Below are 21,271 nucleotides of genomic sequence, written 5' to 3'. Positions count from 1 at the left end.
TAACAAATCCACGGCTGATCATGTGTTGCAGCGGACACGGAGGCTGTTGCAGCGGACATCGAGGTGCTCAATTGTGATAGCAGATTGGCTGCTGCAGGGGCACAGCTAAACGTTGCTTCAATGAAGCCGCTGCATACGGACGGATGCGATGCGATTTCCTTCCCCCCAATGACTTCTTCTGTGTGTTTCACTCCACGTTCTCTCATCTGGAGAGCGCTGTCGCCACCTAAGGGTTCTGTAAAATAGGTTAGACACATTCAATACCTCTGAATATTGTAAGAGGCGATGTAAGAGGCATAGATCGACACCCCCCCGTCAAAAAAAAAAAATCGAGTTATGACGCCATTTGGCGTCGCTGGCACTGTACGGTAAATTTCTAATGACGCCATATGGCGTCGCTGGCACTGAATGTGTTAAGTGCGACTCGAGTCCAAGTCACAAGTCCAAGTCCCCATGTCTGTAAGCAACACATGGAGACAGATTCATGTGAACATGGTCTTAGAATAAAGCCAGTAGTCAGATGTGTCCACAGTAGGGTTTAATATTTTTCCCGAAAATGAGGCATAGCGGGAAACGGGAAATGAAGAAAAATCCCGGGAAATCGCCCTTTTTTTTTAATATAAATCTATGGGTTGCTAATTTGATGCTGTAGTGTCTTATTTGCTGATATCAATAATTATTCTAATTCTTATTATAGGATTACAGAAAAAGAATGAATTTATGTTAACAAACATTATAATTTAAGATAAAAACTTCATATGAAATGCCATGTTCATTGCATGTGATCGTCTGCTGATAAGAACAGCCTCATGGAAATGTTATTTGACAATAAATAAACGGAATTCGTTTAATTTGGGAAGTGATATTGGACAATAAACAAATGAAATTGATTAAAGCAAGTTATTTTGCGTGTTTCAATTAAGCTGAGATGGATTCCATATTCTGATAGCGTTCAGCAGCCTTTCTATAATAGCCAAACAATTTAATTTACTTTCCAAGTGACATTCATTGTTCAAGTGCAATTGAATCAATAAACTAGTGCAAACAATCACGGCCTGCGCCGCTTGTGCAAAATTCACGGCTTTAAGAATCCGTCATATGCTGCCATTTCTGACAGTATTTCGGCCACCGAGGCTTTTGGTGCTTCACTTGCGGGGTTTCTGCGACTCCAAATGTCGCAGCAACTCGCTTGTTGATCGTCCTCCACATCTTATCACTCACTCACAGAGGTGACATGTGGCATCCTCGTTGTTTTGGTTGTTTGTAAAGTATCTCCACGCAAAACTACTGGCAGGCGTGGCAGCAGAAGACATCGTGGTGGAATCCACCAGCGTGGTGACGAGCGTGGTGTTCTTTTAATACATCCATGAGCGTGGTGCATTGTTGAGAGATGCTCTCTGTGTGACTCACTCAACAGGTTGGTGTGGGCTGTGTGGACGAATTACCGTATTAACTGCAGTAATGGTCATAACGCAATTTTATTTAGGCTACAATAGGCTGTACAGCTATTTTCTTAAATTCATTTTTTCCCGTTTCCCGCTATTGTATTTTCCGGGAAACGGGAAGTGGTCCAGTCGGGATTTCCCGGGAATCCCGTTTCCCGGGATTAAACCCTAGTCCACAGCGAGTGACTGATGTGCATAAAGCCCTTTTCCCACATGCGCTTTGTACCGCAAAATGACCGGTACGTGGTCTAATGCCTGCATGTGAGAAAGGCGCCGTGCCGGTATAAGCGCGACCCCGTCGTCGCGGAGATTTCACCACTTTCCAGCCTGTCAGAAGAGCGGTATGCGCTTTAGCGGATACTAGTGAGAAACGGGTGCAGTCATTTTCCGCGACACTCTCATGGGCGAAGTGTACACACGTTGCTTAATGTTCCAGCGGGCATAATCTAATCATTCGCGCACATTAAAGCAAACTGTCGAAATGATCTTGTGATAATAAGAGCAGTAGCCTATGTCAGCTTCATGTGTGGGTGTGCTGTGCTGATTTTCCCCTCTCCTCTCTGCTCGCTCTCTGGCCACAGTCCGTCCTCCTCCTTCAGTCACAGCCCGACAGGGCAAATGCATGAAGCGAAAGTGGAAGTATTTTGCTTACGTTGCCGACAGCGAAGGCAAGCCCGGACACATCAAATGAAGCCAGTCTGTAAAAAGTGCTTCAACGCGATGCAGGTGAACGGATAAACAAGCAAACTTATTTCACCATTCAGAGTTTTGCCGACACGTCACTCCCCCACTCGCTCTGCAGTGCCGCCCCCCCCCCCCCCCCCCCCCCACATACAGGCAATTTCGCTGATAGATTCCCACATGTGCGAGCCGAAGTGTGAAGGGAAATGTCCGATATTGACTTACAGGTAATTTTCCGGTACGCATGTGGGAAAAGGGCTTTAGTGACACGAGCAGGTGGTTGTTTGCTCGCGTCATGTCGTGCTACAGAGCTGATATGAACATTGTGTGTTACAGAAGGATGCACACGGCATTTCACGCCTCCCTCTGTGCTCAAGCGTGAATTGAACGTGTAAGAAAAAAAGATGGCGACGACAGATGACTGCATTGACAGCTTTGGCTTAATGGTTCCCACCTCGGTTGGCTTCAGCTCGTCTGTGAAATCACATCTCCACATTTCAGCTGTGAGTATGGGCAACTGACACAAACACGGGGGGACAAACACTGGAGTGCAAGTCCAAGCTCGGTTCTGTGACCGGACCGCAACGGGTCCAAGCTCGGTTCTGTGACCGCAACGTCGCGGGTCCAAGCTCGGTCTGTGACCGCAACGTCGCGGGTCTGAGTCCCACCCAGGAGCTGTCCCATCCATATCCCCCGCCTCTCTTTCCTGTCTATCATAAGAGTTTCGTTTATTAGGATCTCCATTAGCTACAGTGGTGTACAGTATCAAGTACTTGAAAGCTATACTTCTATACTAAAAGTAGATATCTTACCAGAATAGAATATTACTTGAGTAAAAGTCTTAAAAACTGATATTTCCTGTACTTAAAGGAACACTCCGCCCATTTTCAACCAGCTTTGTATCATTAGAACATCAGTAGTATATCAGAAAACTGTAAACGGTTTTGAAGTCTGTCATTTAATTTGAGAGTTATTAAGAGTTAAAGTGTGGACCAGTGACATCTCTGGTCCACACTAACTCAAATTAATAACTCATTAACTCAAATCAACTCTCAATAACTGTCAAACTATTCATCATTCATCTAGTTTGACAGTTATTGAGAGTTGATTTGAGTTAATGAGTTATTAATTTGAGTTAGTGTGGACCAGTGACTTTAACACTCAATATCTGTCAAATTAAATGACAGACTTCAAAACAGTTTACAGTTTTCTGATATACTACTGATGTTCTAATGATACAAAGCTGGTTGAAAATGGGCGGAGTGTTCCTTTAAGTACCAAAATATTTGTTTCTCAGTCAGGTCCTACCTCGTTACAGTGCTCTCTCAGTCAGGTTCTACTGTACCTCATCACGGTGTTCTCCCAGTCAGGTCCTACCTCGTTATGCTGTTCTCTCAGTCAGGTCCTACCTCGTTATGCTGTTCTCTCAGTCAGGTCCTACCTCGTTATGCTGTTCTCTCAGTCAGGTCCTACCTCGTTATGCTGTTCTCTCAGTCAGGTCCTACCTCGTTATGCTGTTCTCTCAGTCAGGTCCTACCTCGTTATGCTGTTCTCTCAGTCAGGTCCTACCTCGTTATGCTGTTCTCTCAGTCAGGTCCTACCTCGTTATGCTGTTCTCTCAGTCAGGTCCTACCTCGTTATGCTGTTCTCTCAGTCAGGTCCTACCTCGTTATGCTGTTCTCTCAGTCAGGTCCTACCTCGTTATGCTGTTCTCTCAGTCAGGTCCTACCTCGTTATGCTGTTCTCTCAGTCAGGTCCTACCTCGTTATGCTGTTCTCTCAGTCAGGTCCTACCTCGTTATGCTGTTCTCTCAGTCAGGTCCTACCTCGTTATGCTGTTCTCTCAGTCAGGTCCTACCTCGTTACAGTGTTCTCTCAGTCAGGTCCTACCTCGTTATGCTGTTCTCTCAGTCAGGTCCTACCTCGTTATGCTGTTCTCTCAGTCAGGTCCTACCTCGTTATGCTGTTCTCTCAGTCAGGTTCTACCTCGTTACAGTGTTCTCTCAGTCAGGTCCTACCTCGTTATGCTGTTCTCTCAGTCAGGTCCTACCTCGTTATGCTGTTCTCTCAGTCAGGTCCTACCTCGTTACAGTGTTCTCTCAGTCAGGTCCTACCTCGTTATGCTGTTCTCTCAGTCAGGTCCTACCTCGTTATGCTGTTCTCTCAGTCAGGTCCTACCTCGTTACAGTGTTCTCTCAGTCAGGTCCTACCTCGTTATGCTGTTCTCTCAGTCAGGTCCTACCTCGTTATGCTGTTCTCTCAGTCAGGTCCTACCTCGTTACAGTGTTCTCTCAGTCAGGTCCTACCTCGTTATGCTGTACTCTCAGTTAGGTTCTACCTCGTTACAGTGTTCTCTCAGTCAGGTTCTACCTCGTTACAGTGTTCTCTCAGTCAGGTCCTACCTCGTTATGCTGTTCTCTCAGTCAGGTTCTACCTCGTTACAATGTTCTCTCAGGCAGGTTCTACCTCGTTACAGTGTTCTCTCAGTCAGGTTCGACCTCGTTACAGTGTTCTCTCAGTCAGGTTCGACCTCGTTACAGTGTTCTCTCAGTCAGGTTCTACCTCGTTACAATGTTCTCTCAGTCAGGTTCGACCTCGTTACAGTGTTCTCTCAGTCAGGTTCTACCTCGTTACAGTGTTCTCTCAGTCGTGTTCTACCTCGTTACAGTGTTCTCTCAGGCAGGTTCTACCTTGTTACGGTGGGAGAGAAGGTGGAGAATGCACGTTGGTGGGAAAAGTCTATGGAGGTCAGAGTGAAGACAAGACCTTCATATCATACATAAAGACCACGGACAGGAACATGGCCGCTTGGCGTTGAAGCGGCGGCGAGGCCGGGGTCAACGCCGGCCACGGCCGAGAATCAACACAAAGGAGAGGAAAAAAAAGAGAGTAAAACTGGAACCCGCGGGTTCACTTCCAGTCCTTTCAGACGCCTGGACGTTAATGGCCTCCACCGCCCCGCTCTGATGAAAAGCCTCACACTCTCCACTCTGAGTACATTTGGGGATGGGAAGTTTCTGAGCGTGACACACATGGCCCCACAAAAGACCAAGAGGCTCTTGCCGGGCGCCTGCGTCGCCTACGGTTAAAGAAACTCGCATTCATTCACGATTTGCTTTTTATCAACACGGCCATTTTGTTCTTGCTCACCACTTTGTTTTTTTGTCCTGCCGAGCCCAAACGCCCGCCGGTGCTCTCAGACATTTGTGTTTCAGGCCCCTCCCCTCCCTGTCTGTCGCTTTTGTCAGAAATTAAGAAAAAAAAGACGGCCAAAGTGAAATGTCCACAATCAACTGGCCGAGTGGACGCTCCTCTCTTTTCTTCACGTCTTCTTTTCTTTTGATTCTGCCTCTCTGCTCTCATCGCCCCCGTGGCGCCTGTGGCCCGCGTTCTAATTCCGATGTAGGTCATTTCCCCCGCCACATTCGTTACCTCAGAACGCCTCAGAAGGGCGGGGCCTGCTCGGGGTGTCCTTCATGTCATTTGGAGAAAAGACGGAGAGAAAGGAAGAGTGGAGGAGGCGGGGCTAAAGAAAACCAGACAGAGATAGATTAAGGCTGATATTAAGACAGGGGAGGGGAGGGGGCGGGGGGGGAGTATTGATTGGTGAGGCTGATCCGTGTCAAGTCCAACTTTCAGCTATTATCTACTGTCTGTGTGTGTGTGTGTGTGTCTGTGTGTGTGTGTCTGTGTGTGTCTGTGTGTGTGTCTGTCTGTGTGTGAGTGTGAGTGAGGGCGAGGGGGGTGTGTGTGTGTGCACGAGTGTGTGTGATTGAGTGTGTGTGTTTCTATAGACTCACTGTGTGAAAGCAGACAATTGAGCAGACGGAAGAATTTGGGGGTTTTCATCAAAAGAAGGGTTTGGGTTTGGGTGTGTGTTTAACGGGTCAAACGCCATTCTTGTCTTTTATCTTCGAGACAGTTCCGTCAATAATGGGACTGTGTGTGTGTGTGTGTGTGTGTGTGTGTGTGTTTGTGTGTGTTCATAGGCACAGACAAGAGGGTTCTGGTTTTAACCCAGTTTTGGGTCGATGACAAAACTGGGTTAAAACACAATTCAGCTTAGACTGGTTATGGAGGGGAAAAAGTCAAGATCAAAATCAAAAAAATACATACATGTTTTTGGTGTGAGTTCATTGCTGAGTGTGGAGATATTGGCCGTAGGCGTAGAGATGTCTGCCTTCTCTTCAATACAATGGAACTGGACGGCACTCGGCTTGTGGTGCTCAAAGCAGCAAGAAAGACATTTGAAAAACTCAACAGCAACGTCTGCTTCCAGAAATCATGACCCGGTTACTCAACATAATTCACAGACCTTGTTGTGAGCAGTTTCATGGAGGAACTATTTTCTTTCGACCGAAATACACTCGCTTTGGAGAGAAGGTGTCTTGATGTTTGTCCTGTATTCTTCTGTTCTATGGTTGATTGCTGATTAGTTAGACATAGACTCATTCTCTACAGTCCTTTGAGACAGGAGGACTATAGAAAAAAATAAAAATTGTGAACTTGCCACAGGTTCGATCCCAGCAACCCGTTCTATTTGGTCACGCCCCTCTTTGGCATCACGTTTTAACCCTTCTTCAACATTTTTCAACACCACCGGACGCCACTTTTCGACGGCACTAGAGATGAAATGGTATGAAAATTTCAGCTTACAATTATAGCAACCAAAATTATCATGGTTATCAGTATTATCGCTGTATCCCATCCTATAATAAATAATAAATAATAATCATTCAGAATGCTGCTGCCAGTTCTAACAAAGACTAAGAAGGCTGAACATAATATGTTATTATTTCTCCAGTTTGTTCTGAAGTATCTGCATTGGCTGCCTGTGTGTCATAGAATTGACTTCAAAATACTGTTACTTGTCTACAAAGCACTTAATGGTTTGGAACCAAAATACATCTCTGACTTGCTTCCACACTACGAACCCTGTCTGTCTGTCTGGATGTCTTAGGTCATCAGGGACTGGTCTGCTAAATGTTCCTAGGGCTAAAACACACTACAAACCCTCTAGATGTCTTAGGTCATCAGGGACTGGTCTGCTGAATGTTCCTAGGGCTAAAACACACTACAAACCCTCTAGATGTCTTAGGTCATCAGGGACTGGTCTGCTGAATGTTCCTAGGGCTAAAACACACTACAAACCCTCTAGATGTCTTAGGTCATCAGGGACTGGTCTGCTGAATGTTCCTAGGGCTAAAACACACTACAAACCCTCTAGATGTCTTAGGTCATCAGGGACTGGTCTGCTAAATGTTCCTAGGGCTAAAACACACTACAAACCCTCTAGATGTCTTAGGTCATCAGGGACTGGTCTGCTGAATGTTCCTAGGGCTAAAACACACTACAAACCCTCTAGATGTCTTAGGTCATCAGGGACTGGTCTGCTGAATGTTCCTAGGGCTAAAACACACTACAAACCCTCTAGATGTCTTAGGTCATCAGGGACTGGTCTGCTGAATGTTCCTAGGGCTAAAACACACTACAAACCCTCTAGATGTCTTAGGTCATCAGGGACTGGTCTGCTGAATGTTCCTAGGGTTAAAACATTACAAACCTTCTAGACGTCTTAGGTCATCAGGAACTGGTCTGCTAACTGCTCTCAAAAAATGGCGAAGCCACATTCAGTTACTGTATTATGCTACACATAGCTGGAATAAACTTCCAGAAGATCTTAGATCTGCTCCAACTCTGGCTACCTTTAAAAATAAACAAAATACTTTTATGTTCAGCTCTGCCTTTAACTCTTGCTTCCTTTAAAAATAAACTAAAGACTTTTCTGTTCTGCCTTTAATGGGCTCATCGGATTCTGCACTGTAATACCTCTTAGCCATTTTATTTCTTTATTTAATCATTTTGCACGGACCTTTTTACCTTGTAACACTATGCTCTTTTCCTTTCATCCTTTCTATGTAAAGCACTTTGAGTTGCCTCTGAGATGTGCTTTACAAATAACCTCGCCTTGCCTTATTCTGTTATCTCGGGATGAGGACTTGTAAATTATTTGTCCCTTCTTTCTAATATCCTGCTCACCTCCTTATCTTCTGCGGATGGAATGACAACAACAACAACATGCATCTTTTGTCTGGTGTGTGCAAACTGCCGCAGTGTGAAGACTGAGGACAATCACACAATATACTGCATGAGGGCAGAGAAACTATTGTCCAGCCTAACAACAATAGCCTGTGTAGGAGTCAGTGTGCTGAGTGTAAACAGCTTCATTAAGCGCTCCCACAGCCGCTCGATAACGAGCTGCCACTCCGCTCGCCCAGCCGCTCACAGCGCCCCCCGCTGGCCGTTTCATGACACAGTCCTACATGACACTGTCAGCAAATCACACAGCGAGTTATCCAAAGCGACGTACATCTGAGCTTTATACAACAGAAGCAATGATCTAGTCAGAAGACAACAACATGAGCAAGTGCCATGAGGCCAAGCTTGAGTCCGAATGGACCCAGGTGTCACCAGGGGATTATTATTATTATTATTTATCATCATTCATGTCCCTCATTCATCATCATTCATGCAATCAACATTCATGTACATCTATTACCACTTTTTCATCAATCATCATACCCATCAGGTGTGAAGGTGTTGGTGAAAGAGCTGGAGGGTCTTGAGTCTCTGGTGATGGTAAATGGGAAGTTTGACTACAACCAGTCCACTCCCTGTTGATTGGGTAAAGCGCAGCATACGAGCGCTGTTATTCGGCTTTGCACAGAGATTTTCGATGCAAGTCGAAAGTCTGTCTCGAGAGATGAAGGCAGGGCCATTGTTGAGACTGTTTTCAATTTAGTTATTGGACTGCAGGGTTAAGTTATTTCATAAAGATGTTTAAAATGTTTAAAACAGATGTTTGAAACAAGAAGAATAACATTGTTTTAAAATTTTAAAAAATATAGATAACTAGGTAACACTTTCTATTAAAGTTCTATTAATAAGCGTTAAGTAATAAGGGCCTTATAAGGTGCTAATAACACTATTATATGTTAATAAGAGATAAGACTATATAAGTGTTAATAATAGCATCATAAACGTGTTTATTGGTAGCTTATACGACATTTATAAGCACTTTATAAGCACCTTTACTAGCCGGTTTTGTTGCTTTATTAAACTTAATAAATTGTTTGTTATTACCTTATTAGCAATTAACTATGCACTTATTAACAGTTAACTATGCTTTTTGCAGGTACCGGTATACAGTATATTGATTTTGATATTTTGGAGATGTGCGGTTTAAACAAGAGGATGATTTCCAGAGGGGTGACCAAGTCAACTCTGCTCGAGTCAGGCCCAAGTCAGACCCAGGTCTCCAGTCAAGTCTAATATAGATTAGCAAGTCAAGTTCAAGTCAAGTCCATGTCATTACGGTCAAGTACTCTTCATGTCTCAAGTCCTCTGATGATTTCAATGTAAGATGCTCTTGACACAGTGCCACTTTTCTGTATCCCGTCACTATCGCTACTGCATCTCATCTGTAAAGAAGCACGGTGAGCAGAACCTACTGATGGGCGACACCGGCTTCTGATTGGCTCCTGGGAAGTTGTGGGCGGCGTTGATTGACGGGGGGAGGGGCTTGTAGGACTGTCCCGTGGCACGGTACATGGCCTGCACCCACAGCACGCGGTCCTGCTCATCATCACACGCTAACATCACCAGGTCGCCTTCCTTCACCGCATTAAAGAACACCCTGCCACCGACAACACCTGAGGAGAGAGACAGACCTCAGAGACAGAGACAGTCAGACCTGAGGAGAGAGACAGAGAGGCAGACAGGCAGACAGAGAGACAGACAGACAGACAGACAGACAGACAGACAGACAGAGAGACAGACAGACCTCAGAGAGAGACAGACAGACAGACAGACAGACAGGCAGACAGAGAGACAGACAGTCAGACAGACAGACAGACCTCAGAGACAGAGAGACAGACAGAGAGACAGACAGACAGACCTCAGAGACAGAGACAGTCAGAAAATAGTGGAGCCAAGTCAGAAGAAACCATTTCCCCCTCTCAGATAACATCAAGCTTTTACACACAGTGAATAACTTCCATCCTAAAAGGGTGTGAGGTGCTGAGTTTTGGAGATATCGGTCGTAGAGAGATGTCTGCCTTCTCTCCAATACAATGGAACTGGATGGCACTTGGATCGTGCTCAAAACGCCAAACAAAATACATTTGAGAAACTCAAACTATTTTCTTTTGACCGTGTAGTTCGGTCGAAAGAAAATAGTTCCTACATGAAACTGCTCACAACAAGCTCTGTTGAGTTTTTCAAATGGATTTTTTGTTTTGCTGCTTTGAGCACAAGCCGAGTGCGAGTTTCATTGTATTCACTATTGTGAATGTGAATTCAACTATGAATGTGACTATTCAATACATTCTGCATCGGCCAAATTGTTATTTTAAACATCGGTATTGATGTATTGGCCCAGAATTTCACAATCGGTGCCTCCCTAGATTCTACTGAAGTCTTGAAACCAGTTGTTTTGCATTGGAAACAAGTTATCATTATCAAACCTCACTAGGGCTGTTGAAACGAATATATATATTTTTTTTTTTATTATTATTCATAATGGCGAATCTTGTCCGTCTTGACCAACCAAAATATTAATGAGGGCCCCAGCTTTGGAACATCTAAATGGATTGGAACTTGATTAATGGTCTGCTTGCACCTGTGTTACTTCCTGCCTTTTAGACACAAAATGGCTGCTGTGAAAAAGGTCAATCCAACTCGTTCTCTCGCCCAAATCTTCTAATCTGACGTTTGGTCAGGACCCCTTGGTGTCACTTTTTTAACACCCTGGCTACCACTTTTTAGCACTCTGGATATCCCTTTTTAGCACCCTGGGTACCCCTTAACACCCTGGGTACCCCTTTTTAGCACCCTGGATATCCCTTTTTAGCACCCTGGGTACCCCTTTTTAGCACTCTGGATATCGCTTTTTAGCACCCTGGGTACCCCTTAACACCCTGGGTACCCCTTTTTAGCACCCTGGGTACCCCTTAAAGGCCGGCTTTTCCATGGGGGATATGAATATATATTAAATCTCACGCCCCTAAGGTTTTCGAATCCGTTGAAATTTTTGAAATTGGAGGTTCACTCCCAGAGATATGAACCGAAATCCACTCTGTGTGTGTGTGTGGGGGGGGGGGGGGGGGGGGGGGTGGGGGGGGAGGTGCGGGTGCGGGGACTCGAAATACTACATTTCCCACAATGCACTGGGCTCGCGTGGCCTTCGTTTCCATGCCCACCCCTCAGGCATTTGGCTGATATCAAACTCCAGTAGGTGGCGGTAATGCACATATATGTTTGCCAACCGCCATAAAACTCAAAGAAGAAGAAGAAGGCTTCGACAATAAAACATATAGAGAAGAAGAAAAAAATCGAATTTAAACCGAAGTATATATGTCGGGAGATGTCTTCATAAAAAAAAATTCATGCATTTTAAGGCATTTTCGTAGGAGTTACGCGCATCTGATGTTGTAACTATTTTCTGTAAAAATGTGTAAAAACGGGTACATTGCTCAGCGTTGATTTCGTTACTTCAACCCACCTACTACTAGATGTAAAATTTGACGAGCTTTCCAATGCCGCCAGTCCCGTGTCGGTACGTGCTTCCGTTCCCGAGATCGGTCTCTTTGCAAGGAACTATGGAAAGCTAATATTAGCTACAGAAGGCTATGCGGTTGAAAAAGATGGCTGCCTTTTTGTTTTTGTTCCAGACCTCTGAAGGGGCGTGGAGGACCTCTAGAGGTGGGACCATGGCTCACAACAGTTGTAGTTCATAGGTGCACGACTTCCGCAAGGCGGGGATTTGTCGCTCTGACGCTTTTTACGTCAGAGCGACATGGAAATAATGTGAGAGATGCTTGATATCTCTGGGAGTGAAGCTCCAATTTCAAAAATTTCAACGGATTCGAAAACCTTAGGGGCGTGAGATTTAATATATATTCATATTCCCCACGGTAAAGCCATCCTTTAACAGGTACCCCTTTTTAGCACCCTGGGTACCCCTTTTAAACACATTGGGTACCCCTTTTAAACACATTGGGTACCCCTTTTAAACACATTGGGTACCCCTTTTTAATACCCTGGGTACCTCTACCACCCTGGGTACCCCTTTTTAACACCCTGGGTACCCCTTTTTCTGTGTGAAGCAGGTTGTAACTGTGTTTCATATCTACATAGGTAAAGTTTACTATCCAGCTCACCAGGCTGTGGGTCGCAGTAGTCCACTGTGTATCCCTCCAGCTGCATCAGCTCCTGAGGCTCCGCCTTCTTCTCTCTGTAGCTGCACATGGCAAAGGTGTACTGGCTGACCTGCAGGGGTCGACAAACCAAACTTCACACCACGGTTCACACTTTCCCCCCACCGGTGCTAGGCTGGTGCTAGACTGGTGCTAGACTGGTGCTAGGCCGGTGCTAGGCCGCCATGAGGTCTCATTTGAACAAATCCGACCCGCGACCTATTATGAGTCGTACATTTAAGATCTGCTTTTATTATTACTATTATTATCATATTTTATTTTCACTTCTATCCTTAATCTCCTTTGTCCCTCTGTCTTCTACTGCACGCTGCAGCTGCCAGTTTCCCACCCGGATCAATAAACATCATCTGATCTCTTCAGCCTGCTCACCACAATACAACCTTGGCCTTGGATGTTTCTGCAATCCAGATATGTAGAATATCACATTTCTGAGCCAACAATATGTTGCTTTCTACATAATGTGTATATCAACATAATAGAGTGTGCTATTGAAAGAGCACGGTGGCCAGTAAAGGGCCGTGTTCGAGTCTCCGCGTGTTCAAAGTCTACATTTCAACTGTAAGTCACATTTGACCTTTTTGTTTTTTAACGCAAACCAGAAGCCTCACTTTAACCAAGCTGTTCTACTTGCCTAAACATAACATAACATAACCCTCACTTTAACCAAGCTGTTCTACTTGCCTAAACATAACATAACATAACATAACCCTAACTTTAACTTTAACCAAGTTGTTCTACTTGCCTAAACATAACATAACCCTAACTTTAACCAAGTTGTTCTACTTGCCTAAACATACCAAGTTGTTCTACTTGCCTAAACATAACATAGCCCTAACTTTAACTTTAACCAAGTTGTTCTACTTGCCTAAACATAACCAAAGTAGTTAAAGTTGTTTTATTTGCGTTTGACATTGGGGTAGGGTTTTCATTTTATTTCAAATTTACGTTGAGATTGTAGGTTTGCAGAAATGTAAAATAATGTTTTATTCTGGCGACTGGGTTGGATCTCAGACAGTCATGCGTGTCATTTACCTGGACCAGAACAAAATATCTTCTCTTCCAGCGTTTCCACACTCTCTGTCCCAGTGCGTACAGATACCTAAAACACACACACACACACACACACACACACACACACACACACAATGTAATGCTGACTATAAGCAGGCTCAAATACTAAATAAACACACTCAAAATATAAAAGATTTGTTTTAGCAAAGCACAAACGTCACACAATCATTCAAATCGTTCAAAGTAGGGATGCACAATGTCTAGCGTAGCAGATATGCATGTACGTCTCACATGGCTTAGTGTTGAGGAAAGACTATCGGCCAACCTACTTATATATTTTCATAGATATTCAAACTCAGACTCTTACATTTCTTTACAATAACAAGGTTATAGTTCAAATATTCATACACACTCCACCAGAGGTGCAAGTGGTGGACAGATAAGTTTACCCTGACCAAAGTCTAAGTACATGAAGAAGGCTGTAATATACAGGGCTATAGTGTCATGGAACAGTCTTCCAGGTGATGTCCGTTCCATCAAAGGAAAGGCATGTTTTAAAAGGAAACTTAGACTTTACATACTTTCACACAAACCATCTTGATTTATATCATATCTCTTCTCGTCTGCTTGCCATGTTTTACAAAAATGTTTTGATCGTAAGTTAAAATTTTGGTCCACTGGCCAGCTAGAGGGCTAGCGGGCCATGCTACATTGTTTTATCTGGTTCTAGATTTGCTTTTAACTCTCGTTTTCTTTTCCTTTCATATTTCTTTATTCTTATGTGATACTGTTTTTTGTATTCTATTTCATTCTTTGTCTGTCATGTCATGTACCGTATATTGTTGTCTTGGACCCCAGCAGGAAGACTAGCTGTTGTCTAGACATCAGCTAATAAAACAAAACAATATTGGACCTTTTGCTGATATTTTCCAAATGTTTAGGCTGTTTAGGCTGTTGCTGATATACCGGTATGCACACATTCTTCCCACCTAGTGTCTCCTGTAGTGGAATGAACACGTTATTACAGTATGCCTACTCTTATCGTAATGGCCCACTGGCAGAAGCAGGCAGAAATACACTGGAAATGACATACAGGAGTTTGATTGAAAGCATTTCATCATATAACATAACAGCCTGGTACGGCAACTTGAATGTAAAAGAGCAGAAACAAAGGCCTCTATCTTCCCAAAAGCGCTAATTTTGCGTTTGCGCTCGTTTAACGCTGTGCGCAATGCAAATTGGGGGCGGACACAAGCGCATGCCTGTGATAATTGTACTGGTCATTGGCTGCCCCATGCCAAAGCAGGCGTTTCAGCGCTAAAATGTGGGATAGATGGCGTTACCCTATCGTCAGCAGCGCGCAATTACTTTGCGCTAAGAGCTTTGAAAAGGATCTCTTACGCGCAAATACCTCTCTGTGCTGGGTGCTCTGCACGGAGATTACGGCTGCGCTCCCAGTGCAGAGAGGTATTTGCGGAGTGGAAAGTGGAATTCCTTTTGGATATGTCATTACGCACAGCCTTGCCACGCCAAGACATCAAATTATGCTGCTAAAATTGGGTATTAGCAGATAATTCAGTGAGGCAATCAACTACTGTATAACACTCACTGAGAAACCTTTATCACATCGCAAAGAGGGAAATGAATTGAAAAACACTTGTGGGACAATGGACAGGCTATTTACCTTCATAACCCGAAGGGTCGTTGGCACCACAGACGATCTGTCAATAAGCTCCCTCTGTCCTCGCACGAGTGAGTACACTCTATTACGCATGGAGAGAATTACAGCATATTGCATGCCTCGGCGAGGCAACCTCGCGCAAACAACCATTGCGAGACGGGAATCCGATTGGTTTTGATTGACGTAATGCCCAGCCTTGCCTGGCCACGCCTGTGAATAATTCTGGTAGTTAAGACCGCCCAAATCCCGTTTGCGCAGGCATTTTGGGGCGCAGATGATTTTTGGCAGAATTGGCATGGCTCTAATTTGCGCTTGCGACAGGTGCCGTGAACGTTTCCGCATGCCCGCCGAGAATTGCGTCCCCAACATATTTCGGGGCGGTTTTAACTTAGAAATCAGGGAGGTCACGTCTACCAGACAATTATATCCCTTTGAAACAGTTACATTTCTGTATAAATCATTACAAGTAGCTCCCGTGAGGTGGGGATGCTTTTTTTTTGCTGCTCGGCGAGGGGGCAAAACTCGGCAGAACACCTGGCGGACGGCGCAAGGCGGAACGCTATCTTCCGTGCCTTAAGGCACGCGCAAACAGTGCGCAAAGCGCTATTTAGGGATAGCGCCTGTCGGAAGATAGAGGCCAAACTCTCTAAAATCATAAAAATGGCAGGGAAGGTGGTTGGGCAAGCCACAGAATCCAATTATGTGTGGTAGATATTATTTCTATATTTCTTTCATATCTGTTCTCTGAAGGCTGTCTTTGAGAGAATGTGTGTCAGCGAGGGGAGCCACGTCACACGGGAGTGTATTTCAGGATCAAGGATCAAGGATACTTTATTTGTCACTTGCACAGAAATACAATGTAAAACATGCAGTGAAATGCAATGGGACTTGGTCTCTGCAATGTGCCAGAAAAGGTAGATATCAATAAAAAACAGTAAAACAATAAAAGACACAGAACATATAGAGACATAAAGTGCTGATCGTAAAGTGCTATACAGTATCGTCATGTCCTGTCTTTAATTAAAAATGGAAATAAAGTGCCATATTTAAAAATAAAAAATATTGTGTGGTCCTAATGCTGCTAGTGGCTAGCATTTAGCATACGAACAGCCTGGGGGAAGAATCTTCTCTTGAGCCTTTCGGTTTTTGCCTTCAGGCTACAGAGGCGTCTCCCTGACCTCAGCATGGTGAACAGGCCAAAGTTGGGATGTGTGGCGTCCTTCATAATTTTATGAGCTCTTGCTCTCACCCGCTTAGAATAGGTGTCATGCAGGGTGGGCAGAGACACTCTGGTGATACGCTCAGCTGAGCGCACCACCCTTTGTAGGGCTACCTGGTCCTTTTTTGTGCAGCTCCCATACCAGGCGGAGATGCACCCAGTGAGGACACTCTCGACGGCTGAGGAGTAGAAGGTCTTCAGAATGGATGGTGCGACCTTAAACTTCCTCAGCCGGCGGAGGAAGTATAGACGTTGTCTGGACTTCTTGAGCATATGCTCAGAGTGCAGACTCCAAGTGAGGTCCTCACTGAGGTACATGCCTAGGTATTTAAAACTGCTGACCCTCTCCACAGGCTCCCCACCGATGGTCAGTGGGGTGTACCCGCTGCGCTTCTTCCTTCTGAAGTCCACCACCATCTCTTTTGTTTTGCTGATGTTCAGGGACAGGTTATTGGACTAACACCATAGTGCCAGGTCTGACACCTGGTTCAGGTAAGCCTCCTCGTTGTTATCGGAGATCAGACCTAGCACTACGGTGTCGTCAGCAAACTTAAGGACGGTGGTTGAACTGTCAGAGGCCAAAAAGTCATGTTTGTAGATGTTATAGAGCAGCGGGCTCAGGACTCTCCCCTGGGGAGATTTCAGTGACTCATGGTTATTAGGGGGGGTGGGGGGGGGGGAAATCGATACACCATAGTATCGCGATATTTTGCGTGATGATATTGTATGCATATTTGGACGCCAAGTATCGATATTTTATTATATAATGTGCAAATAAACTGTTTGCTATTACAGTACTAGAATACTAGAATCAATTGCTTTTTCAATTGATTGTGTCTACTTGACAATGTTGCTGCAATAAAATGGTTGAAGTCAGATGAACAGACTGGAAAATTGATCTTCTATAAACCAGATGTTGACAAAGTTTTCCTTTGGGGGACATCATTTGCACTTCCCTCAGACTCGAGGGACAGCAGGCGCTCGCCAGTCATGATCCTTATGGAGCCGAGCAAACATTGCTTCGCAAGGGAGGGTCCATATTCATGGGGAAGTATATGGGAGTGTGGGTGGAGGACACCTGACGGTGCCGCTCCACCTGCGTTCAGGTTTAGTGGATGGCTACGTGACGTGACGGTGGCAGTGCTCGATTGATCCGGTGCTGCGGGAACGACACCGCAGGGATGAGGAGTCTTCCCAGGCTCGGTTGAGCCGACGCAGCAGGAGTCAAAACGTTACAACAACAATGTCAATCGGAGTGGATTTTTAGAAGGATGTCTGCGCAAAATAACGCTTTGGAACAGCGCCAACATTTATATCGCCAGCCGTTCTGAGCCGTCGCGTGGCCTTTTTTGGCTTTACTGGGCAAAATACCGGGCAACTCCTTCAACTTAGCTCATGTAAAAGATGTCATATCTTTATTTAGGCTGTGTAACATTTAGTCAAACATTCAACAAGTTCTGAGTTATTCTCCAGGGCCTCATTTTATCTGCCTGTCATATCAGCAGAAATGCTTGTTTCGGTATTTCATTTTTAACCCTTTATCGGCCGATACGATCTACATGCTTTGCTGCTGATGCTGATGAGTATTATAGTTCTCTCTACTGATGTGACATTAGCTTCAAGTCAAATGGCACAATCACAAGAAGCAGAATAGCCCACTGTAGCCGAATGAGTGCGACCATGAGCATGAGGGGCTTTTTTTTAATAGCATATATTTGAAATGGATAAAAAATAAGTGTATTTGTTCTATTCTAGACTTCTGTGGCTCTGGCTAATGTGTAAGACCCCCCCCCCCTCCCCATGCTGTCAGAAGCCTGTGAAAGCACAGGAGTACAGCTAAGTGCGTGTGAGGAAAATCGATCGATGGTGAGGGCCCCTTTCTTCAGGCGCGGGCCCTTCAGGAGAGGAGAGGCCTCCAGTCAAGGCCGTAAAACCTGCTTCTTTCTGTAGGAGCTGGGTTAACATGTGGCAGCTCGCTCTGCGACGCCTCCCGGCCTCTCAGCCTCCGTTCACGCGGCCTTGGCTGCCAACGACACCGCATTCACCGCGCGCTTTTTACGTGACAACAACAACAGCTCCGAGTCGACCGCTATAGCTGCTATTTTTTCCACCTATTGTAAATTACAGCGAGATCCAGCTTCCGCAGTCAATAAAACCATGACGCAAATCAGAGCGCTGCTGGCTTTCTCTCTCCGATCAAAGCAAAGCAGGGGAGAGAAGATGCTAAATGTATGGATGCCTCGGGCTTGTCGACAGCTTTCAAACAGGAAGTGAAGAGGAAAGATCTACATTGAGATAAAAAAGCAATCATCACGACAGAAAGCAGGAGTGCAGTCAGCGCCGCACAGGAACGCCACAAGCATCTCAGTGCAAAACACATGAGAATAGTTCACATTCACTCCGTGACTCACCTGCCTGCCTGACTCTATATACATCCATGCTGTACTTAAAGGAACACAGCAACATTCTGGGAGCACACTTACGCTGTACCATCCACTACCATTGTGCTAAGCTAACTAGCGCTCGCTATTTTTCTACTGCACGCACAGAGAGGAGAAGGGACTCTATCTTCTTGTCTTACTATTGGGAAGATGTCAAATAGGCGAATCTCCCAAAGCGTTGCCGTGTTCCTCTAAGGTAAAATGATACATTGAGCTATGCTGTACACACCAATCTAGATCAAAGTATCGTTATATTTATGGGATCAATATTACATTACATATTACATTACTGTACATTGGGTCATTTAGCAGACGCTTTCATGCAAAGCGACTTAGAATATCACATTTTGTCAACAACGGCAAAGAAATCAACCATGCAACAGTCTACGACAGCTAAGACTTTTTGAAGGAATATATACCGGTAGATATATCGATGGAAAGCGAAAATATCGATATATATCGTCATCTTTAAGATATGCCTAATAATTGAAAGGTCATCAAGGGCTATATATATATATATAATATATATATATATATAGCACTTAAACATGAGAAATGTGGCACTTCATAGTGAACAGGTATATTTTTATATTAAAAAGAACAGATTGTTCTTGTTGATTAGTTGCTTTTTGTGAGTTGATATATGTAACGGATTGTGTTAAATGGGCATATGATGTCTCACAATCGATCACAGGCCCCTGAATTGAATCAAATTCGTATTGTCCAAAGAATTGATATATAGTATCATTGTGATTAAACTTATGATTAACATGCCTATGCTATACACGCATGAAGGCTTCATCTGAGCATCATGTGGTCTATAGACGCATGAAGGCTTCATCTGAGCATCATGTGGTCTATAGACGCATGAAGGCTTCATCTGAGCATCATGTGGTCTATAGACGCATGAAGGCTTCATCTGAGCATCATGTGGTCTATAGACGCATGAAGGCTTCATCTGAGCATCATGTGGTCTATAGACGCATGAAGGCTTCATCTGAGCATCATGTGGTCTATAGACGCATGAAGGCTTCATCTGAGCATCATGTGGTCTATAGACGCATGAAGGCTTCATCTGAGCATCATGTGGTCTATAGACGCATGAAAGCTTCATCTGAGCATCATGTGGTCTATAGACGCATGAAGGCTTCATCTGAGCATCATGTGGTCTATAGACGCATGAAGGCTTCATCTGAGCATCATGTGGTCTATAGACGCATGAAAGCTTCATCTGAGCATCATGTGGTCTATAGACGCATGAAGGCTTCATCTGAGCATCATGTGGTCTATAGACGCATGAAGGCTTCATCTGAGCATCATGTGGTCTATAGACGCATGAAGGCTTCATCTGAGCATCATGTGGTCTATAGACGCATGAAGGCTTCATCTGAGCATCATGTGGTCTATAGACGCATGAAGGCTTCATCTGAGCATCATGTGGTCTATAGACGCATGAAGGCTTCATCTGAGCATCATGTGGTCTATAGACGCATGAAGGCTTCATCTGAGCATCATGTGGTCTATAGACGCATGAAAGCTTCATCTGAGCATCATGTGGTCTATAGACGCATGAAGGCTTCATCTGAGCATCATGTGGTCTATAGACGCATGAAGGCTTCATCTGAGCATCATGTGGTCTATAGACGCATGAAAGCTTCATCTGAGCATCATGTGGTCTATAGACGCATGAAGGCTTCATCTGAGCATCATGTGGTCTATAGAGGCATGAAGGCTTCATCTGAGCATCATGTGGTCTATAGACGCATGAAGGCTTCATCTGAGCATCATGTGGACTATAGACACATGAAGGCTTCATCTGAGCATCATGTGGTCTATAGACTCTTTTTCACGCAATTGTGTGAGGCTGTGGTTTACAGTGTTTACAACACTTATGGTTTGTAAAGTCACTGTAAACCATGGCCTCTTGGGGCTTATTGCTTAATTTGAAACCTATTTCCTGTCAGCTATTGGATTAGCAAACACTGCAACAGGAAGTAATTTATCGCAATTTAGAATGTTTATTTTGTCAATGTTCTTAAAGTTTGCCTGGCAGATGAAAAACACATTTCTCTGGAACATTCTGACAGCCTGTTAGTCCTCGGATCAACAACAAATTACAGTGAAAATAACAAACTGTAATAACCACAATGCAGACAAAGAAGAGGTGAAGAGCTTTCAACAGGGGGCGCCGTGCTGGGAAAACACAGATCCTCTTTAATAAGCTCAGCTCTTGATTCAGATGTGATACAATGGCAGTTTGCAGTGTGAACACATGGGGAACGTGGCACAGCCAGACAGGGACAGTCAGGGAAACTAACACTCCATCACTGACCCCTAGTGGCCGTTTCTACAAACTGCATCTAAAGCAGGGCCACTTGTCTTCCCATTCTTTTCGTCGGTCTTTCTACCAGTCTGTCCATGACCCCCATAGTTGTAACATAGTATGAGTGAGTGTTTTTAAAAGGGTTAGGGTTAGTCGATTAATCGGTCGACCTCTACTCAGTATATACAGTATGT

At 44.5% G+C, this 21,271-nt stretch overlaps 1 protein-coding gene across 1 annotated transcript in view; it reads right to left on the bottom strand.

Annotated features, from left to right (window-relative positions):
* LOC310800600 (calcium-dependent secretion activator 2-like) overlaps positions 1–21,271 on the bottom strand; it is a 184,976-nt gene that overhangs the window by 135,183 nt on the left and 28,522 nt on the right. Inside the window, exons 7-9 of the mRNA XM_083663223.1 lie at positions 13,435–13,501; positions 12,346–12,454; positions 9,637–9,837 (exon numbers count right to left, since the gene is read on the bottom strand). Of these exons, the coding sequence (XP_083519349.1) occupies positions 9,637–9,837; positions 12,346–12,454; positions 13,435–13,501 (377 nt within the window). The remainder of the gene's footprint in view (positions 1–9,636; positions 9,838–12,345; positions 12,455–13,434; positions 13,502–21,271) is intronic.

Source organism: Poromitra crassiceps (genome assembly GCF_964638095.1).
Source record: "Poromitra crassiceps genome assembly, chromosome: 30".
NCBI lineage: Eukaryota > Metazoa > Chordata > Actinopteri > Beryciformes > Melamphaidae > Poromitra > Poromitra crassiceps.
This window is presented reverse-complemented; position numbering and strand designations above follow the sequence as displayed.